Genomic DNA, 10,116 nt, shown 5'->3' with positions numbered 1-10,116 from the left:
GGAGAGAGCCTGCCAAGTGCATGGCAGGTGTCTGGCTTTAGGTCAGTGGAGGGGTGTGTGTGTGTGTGTGTGTGTGTTTGTATTCATGTGTGCAACATCCTTGGGAGAGTGTATCACAACTACAGGTTGAGTGGAGACATGGGTAGATGAAAAATTGCATTTAATAACTTACTAACATTCTATATTTGTAAAATAAAAATAATTGCTTTAAAAGATTGACAACATCTGTTTAACTGGAGTGTAAAATTTGGACTCCATCTTCTGTGTGTCTCCAGCAGCCAAGAAGGTTCTGAATGATACACTCCAGGGGAGTGTGTTAGAATCCAAGTGGGGTGAGAAGAGAAAGCTTTTAAAATCTCAGTGTTTATCAAAAGGGACGAAGATTTTAAAAGATTGAGAAGGTAGAGTGAATTGGTTTACTTGGGGATGGAGGCTGGTTAAGGCCTGGTGAAATACAGAAGCAGGAAATCAATAAGCAATTAATAAAAAAGAAAAGCAGGGGAGAGTCAGTGATGGAGAAAGCCTGTTGGGGAGAGAGTTGGGGAGGATTGGTGGAGTTCAGGGCCTCTTTCCTTCACACAGCCACTCGATATCCCTGTTCATTCTGCCTAGCTGCTGGAGAAGTATTTCTGGAGGCAGCACTAATGTCTGCCAAAAAAAAAAACTCTTCCTTTCTTGAGTCCTTCTGTGGCTAGGGTTTAACTGAATTAGAATGCTATCTCTTGACTCCTTGCCTCTTGAATGCTGTTACTTAGGCTGAAGTTCTGATGGTCTGAGATAGCTAAACTGGTTTCTAACAAGCAGTCAGCAATGCTTGCTTTCTGATAAATACATTTTTCATTTCGTTTCCCTTTGTCTTTCTGCTGCCATGTTATATTATTAAGTGTTTTTATTTGTAGACCCTGTCAGTGTTATCTGGCGTCTGATTGTAAATGTATATATCAGGAAACTGAACCAGTTATTTCAGATTTGGAACAACATTCTTGGGGAGAATAGAAAATGTTCACTATAGTATAAAAAGGAAAAGAACTTTAGTTTTAGCCTTTCATATGCAAAATGTACACATAATAGCAAAAGACATTCAGGGCATATTAAAAAATAAATACCTTGCAAAATTCTCTGTTTATATATAAGAATAAGGGATGTTTAGGTAGTTGAATTCCCTAGCAATACTCATTTTCTAAAAAATCTATTTCTTTTATTTTGGTTTGCTTCTTTCCCTCTCATTGCTCTTTGAGGGGGAAGTCATTTTCTTTAACTTTGCCTACTTCCTGGTGTTGTTGCTGGATTCTTTTCAAGCCTTTCCTATCTCAGTCCCACTCAAATGTCCCATCCCCAGGGTCCTACCAATATGTCAGCCAAATGAGAATAGCTTCTCACACTTGCCCTTCATGTGGGCAGTAATGGCAAGCCTGGGGTTGCTGCCATTGCAGAGAGACCAGCCCAATCACAGTGGCTGTCCTACCAATCAGTATTTCACAAGCATGTGTAGAAGTTGACCACTTATCCAGTTGATTCTGCCATCAGGGAATATGTTTCCATAAAGCCAAATATGTCAAATAGTCTATTTGCCCCACTGGCCCTGAATTTCATTATTTGCACATTTTCTAATTGAAGAACATTCTTGTCATAAAGAACAACATGAAAATGATGTGCAAAATTGCTTGCCACAGCGCTAAATCACCAAAAGCACATAAATTGACATTCAAATTACATTAATAATAATATGACTGAATAGGAATGGGTTGGCAAATATATCTTGAAATAAGCAGCCATTTCTATTATTCCCAAATTCTGCTTTACTTGATACCTTGTTAGCAGCTGTTGATAGCCATTGTGTTTAAATATACATTATGGCCTAATTTTGAAAATGTATTTTGTATTTAGTCACAAAGCAGAAATGCTTGAAATTTGAAGGTGTTTACTCCCAAAATTTTGAAATTACAGCATCAAATCTCCTAAATGACCTAATCTTGACATATTCATACACCCCATAGCATTAGCTGTGTTTGGTTTCTCAGGCTTTTTAACTCAAGGTACATTACTAAGTGAATGGGTTAATGTCGATGTACCTTGGAATTTCAGCCATCCCTAAACATGCATTTTCATGCAATTAAAAGATTACGGGCTTATAAACTGCCTTTCATATTCTTCCTGATTCTTGCAATTTCAACTTTTTAGAAGGGCTTTCAAAGTAGTTCATGCAATGATATGTATGGCTAAAGGAACTGCTATGCCTGGAAAGAAGACAAAGAACTTATTTCAGTTTGACATGAGGCAAGCCGAGGGCATCTGTACTTTCTCCTGCCTTACAAATGCTCTGAGATGACGGTGATCTTCCAGTCCTTAGAGAGTCTGACGCAAAAGCAGCTTCCCTGGCAGGCTGCGGCGCGGCATCGAAAGTGTCTGTCTCTGTCTCTTCGGGACCCACCTCTTCATCAGTTATGAACAATTTGGATTCCCTCCACTTGGGGTAAAAATCTTGGCTGCCTCTGGAGCCACTCGACTCACTCCCTGAAAGCTGTATATTCAGCTCCTCAGTTGACCTGATCAGGTTTTGTACAGACAAAGATTTGCCCAAGTCCTTCGGCACCATGGGGCGGACAGACAACAAAGTTTCTCCTCCCATGTCAAAGCTTTTCCTCAGAGAACGGTCCTTGGTCAGATTTGACTGTGCAACCTGAACGTTTTCCTTGGAGGCAACAAGGCAGGTGGTGACGTCAGAAATGCTTTCCTGTAAGCCTGTGGGGTTTGGGTGCAGGGTCTCTGGCCTAGGCAGATGCTTGATGGCTGGGAGAGGAGGTGGGATCTGTAAAGTTGTTGGGGCTGCTGGCTTGGGTGCCGTGGTTATTTGGTTTGCAATGTTGTTGGTGGCCACCACTGCAGAGCCATCGCTTTGACTCATTGGCACCTGTGTTGCTTGACTATGCATAGTAGGGCTAAGCGCATAGAAAGTCTGAGCACTGAACTCATTTGGTGTCAGAATGAACTGCAGGCCTCTCGAGATGTTGGCACTAGCCGATCTGGATAAGCAGCCACTGTTTTGTGCGGAACTGGACAGGTCTTTGCTATCCACAGGGCTTTGATAGTCAGATGTCTGTTCACATTCAAAAGGTGGGATCTGGAATGAAGCCAAAGTGAGGGCGGAGGCAGAGCCCTTCCGGAGGACCTGTTGATAGATGTCGAGTAGGCAGTCCAGCTTGGACTCGATGGACTGTACCTAGAAGTGAGAAAAATGGGTACACATGAACATAACCTGTTATTAAGAATAAACTTCACTTCTAGAATTAAGAAGTGAAATCAGGGTGTGCCAATATACTTAAATAAATATTGAGTCTAAAGTACAATGCAGTCTTGACCCTTAGTGAATGTACTTATCAGTGGTGGGGCCAGAGAAGGATTTAGGGGTAGAGAGAGGCTTTAGCTTCTATATAATCTGCATTGGCACCTCTCCCTCCCGTTTCTTTTAAAATGAACAATTGATGTTCTCAAAAATCATATAAGCACTATAAAAATGCAACCTCAAGGCTCCCCATTCCAATCAGATTGCCTTTCCTGAGCCCTTCTATGAAGACATTCTGAAATTCTACTGAAGTCTAGTAAGGAATTTATTCTATCATGAAATCAAGACCTTGAGTATCAATCTAGGAGATTCTGAATTTAAAAATAAAGGTACAATATGCTTCAGAACTAATATTTGAAATATTGATAATTAAATTGGGGGAACAATTTGACTTTTGGGAAATTGTCTTTGTATGTGATGATACAGCCTCAGGGTTAACAAACGTTCAATGTGTCATCATAATTATAATAAGGTTTTGTTTTATTTTTAAAAAGAGTGACCAAAAGAGAGACAATGAAAATAACCAAAATACAAATGAAAAATAGATCTTTGTTATTTTACTATTGAAAATCTATAGCTGCTTCCAGTTAAGTATTAATAGATGAGATGAAATTTTCTATTCCTTATATGGAAATCCAACGGTGTGTTAGAGAACACTGTCTATGCACAAAGAAAATTTATTTATATATTTATTTATTTATTTTCCCAGCCTCCAGAACTGTGAGAAGAAAGTTTAATTTCATTCATTCTTTCTTGATTTTATTCCTTTTATTAATAAGATACATTAATCACTATAATACATCTAATTACCTATAATCAATTTTGATTTGAAAAATTCTGGCTAAAACGTTAACCAATGTAGTTGTGTTGTACCTGTTTTTCAACCTTGACCACCCGGCCGAGCATACTGAGGTCATCTGTGGTCTCATGTTCTGCCATTATTTTCTCTCGGCTCTTCTTATCTGTTGTGATTTGCCCTTTTCCAAGAATTTGATCAACACTGTCAGAGAAAGAGGAGATCTGATTACGAGTGCTGAAGATGGAGTTTCCCCTAGGCCAGAATGAAGTGTTTTGAAAAAAAATTAAATACAATTGTCTTCAATTTAAGGAAGATGAAATAAGGATGAACTTGTTCCAGTTGATGTGCTTATTTTGGTAACATGAGAAGACACATGGCATTAATTTTGTCATTATTCTGGTCAAGATGAAACCACTTATGAGGGAATCTTCTAGAGAAAAAACTGTTCTACACTACAAAGTAATTTGTTTCTACCTGAGATCAGGTAGTTCCTGAATTCAACCACTTCAAAATATGACAAAATCGAAATTATGATTATTTTGAATTAATACAACAGATTATTCAATGAGCATTTATTGTAAATCTAATATGTGGAAGATAAGCAGATAAGAAAGCTATGGTCTTTTCCTTTTGGAATTTGAGTTGAGGAATATACATGAGCTAGAAACTCAAGATTAGTTCTATAAATTCTGTAACAGTTCCAACTTCATAAAAACCTGGGAGCCATAGTTAGTTTTTTCCCTTAAGAACTTTGAGTTGTCGTTTTAGATACTTCTATTAAAATATTTGGAAGACCATGGCCCCTACATAGAGATTGTAACATGACCACAGGATGAGCTACAGCAATTTCCAAAAACTTGATCAGCCTAAATGAGAATTACTTTTTTTTTTTCCTGGTGTGTGTTCCAGAATTGAATTCTTAGGGGTATTGACTCAACTTTACTGTTTACTTTGTCTGCACAGAAACATAGTGTCTACTTTCTGCCATGGCATCTAATCTATTAAGTTCCAAGCTCTACAACAAGAGTCCCCAACCTTTTTGGCACCAGGGACTGGTTTCATGGAAAACGATTTTTCCACAGAGTGGGGGAGGGGGAGGCGGAGCTCAAGCAGTGATGCGAGTGATGGAGTGCGGCTGTAAATAGAGATGAAGCCTCGCTGGCCCACTGCTTGCCTCTTGCTGTGCTAATAGATACCGGTCCCTGGGCCCAGGGGTTGGGGACAGCAGCTCTACAAGGAGTGGGTCATCATTTCATTAATCTCTGGATGTCCACAGTTCCTGGCACACACAATGTGCTCAGTAATTATCTGCTTAATGAATGAACAAATTGTGACCTCTATAAGTGATGAATAGGTGTTTTTACAAAGGGCTTCGGATATGCCTCACACTGGAGCAAGTGTGTTTGTTGTAGGGATACAAAAAATGTTAAAACTCAGTCCTTGCTTTTTAGGAACTTTCAATCACAATGCTAATTTGTGCTGATAATGAAGCAAGAATCAAAAAATGGAATGGACTAAATATTTTGGCTTCAAGATAACACAATCAACCATATGCAGTTGGAATTAACATATTAAACTCATTTTTCTTTTTTAAGAGATGAGACCTCACTGTTGCCCAGGCTGGAGTGCAGTGGTGAGATCACAGCTTGAACTCCTGGGCTCAAGCGATCCTCCTGCCTCAGCATCCTGAGTAGCTGGGATTGCAGGGGTGCGCTGCCACACCTGGCTGAATTCATTTTTAAAACCACTCAATAAGGTGCTGTTGGAAGGACAGCACCTTATTTGTGTCCAGCACTGTGCAGGACACAAATGAAGGAGAGGGCCTAGCCCTAGTCTTAGCCGAGAGCAAGAAGAACATACAACCGGGGAATAATATAAAGACTGTGTCTCAGCTCTGGCCCAGCACACCAAGATTCTGAGTGTCCTTATGCTCTGTGGTAGACTCTAAGTGCTGTAGGTGGTCAGAAAAGAGAAAGGTCTGTCTTTATGCGCTGGATGGTTGGGTAAAGCTTTATGAAGGAGAAAGATTAACTGATTTCTCAAAGATGGTTAGGGTTTAGATAATAACAAAAACAATAGCAGCAGCAGCAGCAGCAGCAGCAGCAGCAGCAATAATTTAAACATCAGCAACAACCATTAACATTTATTCGGCACTTGGTTCCAGGTCTCTTAACATGTTATAAGTCACATCTATTAACTCATTCAATGCTCATGACAACTCTGTGTGGTAAGAACTAACATTCTCCTCATTTTTATAGATGAGGAAATGGAGACAGTTCGATGCTTTTAATTCCTGATTTACTCGATGTTAAAAGCCAACATCCAGTTGCCCACTAAAAATGAATTAGAAATACAGAATTCAGAGGTTTTCTCTCCTAAAGAGAAGTTTCCCCTAGATAGTTTCTATGCCGATTCCTTTACAGTGAATAACATTTTCATTGCTTACCGTGTTTGAAGGCTTTTAATTCTACACAACATGTCCAGATGACCAGCAGAATATTGTTCGATGACGTCTTTTACATCATATGGGCGTAATGTTTCCTTAAACTTCCGTTTTGCAACATGAAATTTCATAATTCTGTATAAGCAACATATTACATATTAATATTAATAAAAGAAGTTACCAAATAGTTTACTAGTAAATATAAGAAGCTGAAAAGTCATACATCAAATTATTTAAGGCTTTTGCAGAAATATAATATAAAAGCTTGAGATTACACAGATAATTTAAGAACATCTCATGTGAGGCATACCTTAAGAGTAGAAAAACACACTAAAAAATAAACTGAATACTAAGTGTTATGCCTTTTTAATGTCCATTGAAATCCTAAATTATAGTCAAAGTCAAAAAGCAATTCTAACCTTTCCATGTGATCCCCAGAAATCCAAGACATGACACTAGTGATAGCATCCCTTAAAAAATATAAAGGTTGTTAAAATGGTCTTTTAGGTAACTATTAATACATGCATTTTTGAGGTGCAAATGTGTTTGCAAAATTCTCTTATTCTCTCTAGAGAAATGCACGCTAATGTGAAAATTTGTGAATTTTCTTCATAAATTATTTCTGCAGAATACTGCTGGATTAGCTAGCCTAGTTCCTTTTGTTTTGAACATAACACTTTTATTCACTAGGCTTGGGTGCCTAAGCTTTTTGGAACCAGAGATTTCTTATTACAATGCCTCCTCCAACATGGACCCCATATTTTAAAACAATATTTCATCAATAAATTCCATGATGTCATCAATAGCTAATCTGCCTAAGATTAATCCTTCAATAACTTGATAAAATTCCTGATGAAAACAAAGAAACTTAACATTCAAATTAGCAGCCTTATAGCAGGTAAATGTTAAATCTGTTAGTGTTTTTCAACTATTAAATGGCTCACAGACTCTCATTATCACACTCATAGATCCCAGGCTAGGAATCAATCAACTAGGCTCTAAGAACCAACATTTATTGTCCCTTGGTGGAAAGTGGATAGATTAGGAACAAATGTAGAGTTTACAAAGAAAATACTTATTACCTATCCTAAGTAATAGCTGATTTCAAGGAATCCAAATTGTTTTATAAGTTAAGAAGCCCAAATCCTTGTAATTGTGTTACTAACTTCAAATTAATTATATCCTAATTATTCCTGCATCATTTATCCATAATATTCTTATCCCATCTTGCTGCCACATTTTCTTTATCAACCCCTTCTTTATTCAGGATAGATTTTTTCCCCCTTAAAGACATTTAAGCAAAATCATTCAGCAGAAAGTAAAGAAAATCTGTATTTTAATTTAACCTGTCAGTATTTAGCTTTGGTTCCAAATTTGTTTACCAGCATTTAGGTTTCATAGGGGATTGGACTACTATATCGAAAAACCAAGAAAAATAGTGAAATAAGTAACCTGTGAAGTTTCTGAGCCTGAGTAATTATTATGTAAATATGTTTCCCCACACCAGACTGTCAATTAGGTAAAGGCAGAGATGAGAGTCTTTTATTCCACAGTTAGTGCTTAATACAAGTCAGAGATTGCTACTACCACGTCTACTATGACTGTTACCATTACTATTCTTCTTCTTCAACATTGTATTCAGACCTTAGCTCAGTTCTTGACACTCAGTAAGAAATATTGAGTAAGTGGAGGAAGGCAAGAAAGTTAGAGAAGAGATCCTCTAATCTGGGTCATATTAAGAATAAAACCAGAAGAGCTAAGCCAACAGCCCAGAATCCTTCTTTGCTATTTTCAAAGTAGTTAATGATGCCTGGGCGGTCAGGAATAAAGGAAAATCATCTTCATACATCCCTAGGTGGTTTTTTGGTGGTTGTCGTGGTTGTTTGTGTTTTGAATAACATCAGTCATCACTTGTTATGGGAAGTACTTTATATATCTTTTCTTTTTCTTTTTCTTTCTTTCTTTCTTTTCTTTCTTTTTCTTTCATTTTCTCTCTTCTTATTTCTCTCTCTCTCTTCTTTCTTTCCTGTTTTCTTTTCTTTCTTTCTTTCCTTCTCTCTCTTTCCCTTCCCTCCCCTCCCCTCCCTTTCCTCCCTTCCTCCCTCTACCCCCAGTCTTGCTCTGTTACCTGGGGTAGAGGTGCAGTGGCGTCATCAGCATCATCACAGCTCACTGCAACCTCCAACTTCTAGGTTCCTGCCTCAGCCTCCTGAGTAGCTGGGACCACAGGCGGCACCATCGTGTCTGGCTTATTTCTTCTATTTTTAGTAGAGATGAGGTCTTGCTCTTGCTCAGGCTGGTCTCAACCCCCTGACCTCAAGCAATCCTCCCACCTCAGCCTCCCAGTATATGTCTTTTTTTTCTTTTCTTTTTTTTTTTTTTTTTTTGAGACAGAGTCTCACTCTGTTGCCCAGGCTAGAGTGAGTGCCGTGGCGTCAGCCTAGCTCACAGCAACCTCAAACTCCTGGGCTCAAGGGATCCTCCTGTCTCAGCCTCCCGAGTAGCTGGGACTACAGGCATGCGCCACCATGCCCGGCTAATTTTTTCTATATATATTTTTAGCTGTCTATATAATTTCTTTCTGATTTTTAGTAGAGATGGGGGTCTCGCTCTTGCTCAGGCTGGTCTCGAACTTCTGAGCTCAAACGATCCGCCCATCTCGGCCTCCCAGAGTGCTAGGATTACAGGCGTGAGCCACCGCGCCCGGCCAGTATATGTCTTATTTTCTACAGTTCTTGATAAGATTTTCTTTTCTCCTTTTTACTTTTTGGGAAACTGAGCTTCAAAGAATTTAAGTGATTTACCCCCAAACAAGCCAATGGTATGAAGAAAAGCCAGGATCCCACTCAGATCTGTCTGATTCTCACCCAGACATCACCTCCTGGTTTTTCTTTCTTTCTTTTTTTTTTGAGACAGAGTCTCAGTCTGTTGCCCGGGCTAGAGTGCCGTGGAGTCAGCCTAGCTCACAGCAACCTCAAACTCTTGGGCTCAAGGGATCCTCCTGTCTCAGCCTCCCGAGTAGCTGGGACTACAGGCATGCGCCACCATGCCTGGCTAATTTTTTCTATATGTTTTTAACTGTCCAGTTGATTTCTTTCTATTTTTTAGTAGAGACTGAGTCTCGCTCTTGCTCAGGCTGGTCTCGAACTCCACCTCCTGGTTTTTCCATGGCATCAGTTCTCAGGCGTTTGTGGCCAGTGGCATGTCTGCCCAGAGGCGGACCCACATACCTCCAAACTGAATTATCTTTTTTGCAGTAATGGGGACCTTACCTTGTTTCTTGGGAGCATGTCATGTGAGCTCTCTCTGATAATTCACTTCAAAGTTGCTTGTTGCTTTTCTCTCTTCCTTTCAGAGATGTTTTAACAGAAGGTACATTTTGAAGGCATTTGATAGATAATATTCTACTCTAGCCCTCATGTGGTCATATTTTATGCAGGCTTTAAATAATTTCATTTTAATTTACATATTTACTACTTATGAGCTAGCCAAATTAAAACCCACAGTTTACAATTTTGATCAATATTTATA

General features: G+C 39.0%; 1 protein-coding gene across 5 annotated transcripts in view; it reads right to left on the bottom strand.

The window, feature by feature from the left end:
- Nucleotides 1-2,257: 2,257 nt before the first annotated feature.
- KCNQ5 (potassium voltage-gated channel subfamily Q member 5) overlaps nucleotides 2,258-10,116 on the bottom strand; it is a 508,163-nt gene continuing 500,304 nt past the window's right edge. For all 5 annotated transcript variants that reach the window (XM_069487726.1, XM_069487729.1, XM_069487730.1 and 2 more), the window contains 3 exons: nucleotides 6,589-6,720; nucleotides 4,217-4,343; nucleotides 2,258-3,220 (listed from right to left, as the gene is read on the bottom strand). In XM_069487726.1, the coding sequence (XP_069343827.1) occupies nucleotides 2,258-3,220; nucleotides 4,217-4,343; nucleotides 6,589-6,720 (1,222 nt within the window). The remainder of the gene's footprint in view (nucleotides 3,221-4,216; nucleotides 4,344-6,588; nucleotides 6,721-10,116) is intronic.

The sequence above is a fragment of the Eulemur rufifrons genome, chromosome 15, assembly GCF_041146395.1.
Source record: "Eulemur rufifrons isolate Redbay chromosome 15, OSU_ERuf_1, whole genome shotgun sequence".
Classification (NCBI taxonomy): domain Eukaryota; kingdom Metazoa; phylum Chordata; class Mammalia; order Primates; family Lemuridae; genus Eulemur; species Eulemur rufifrons.
This window is presented reverse-complemented; position numbering and strand designations above follow the sequence as displayed.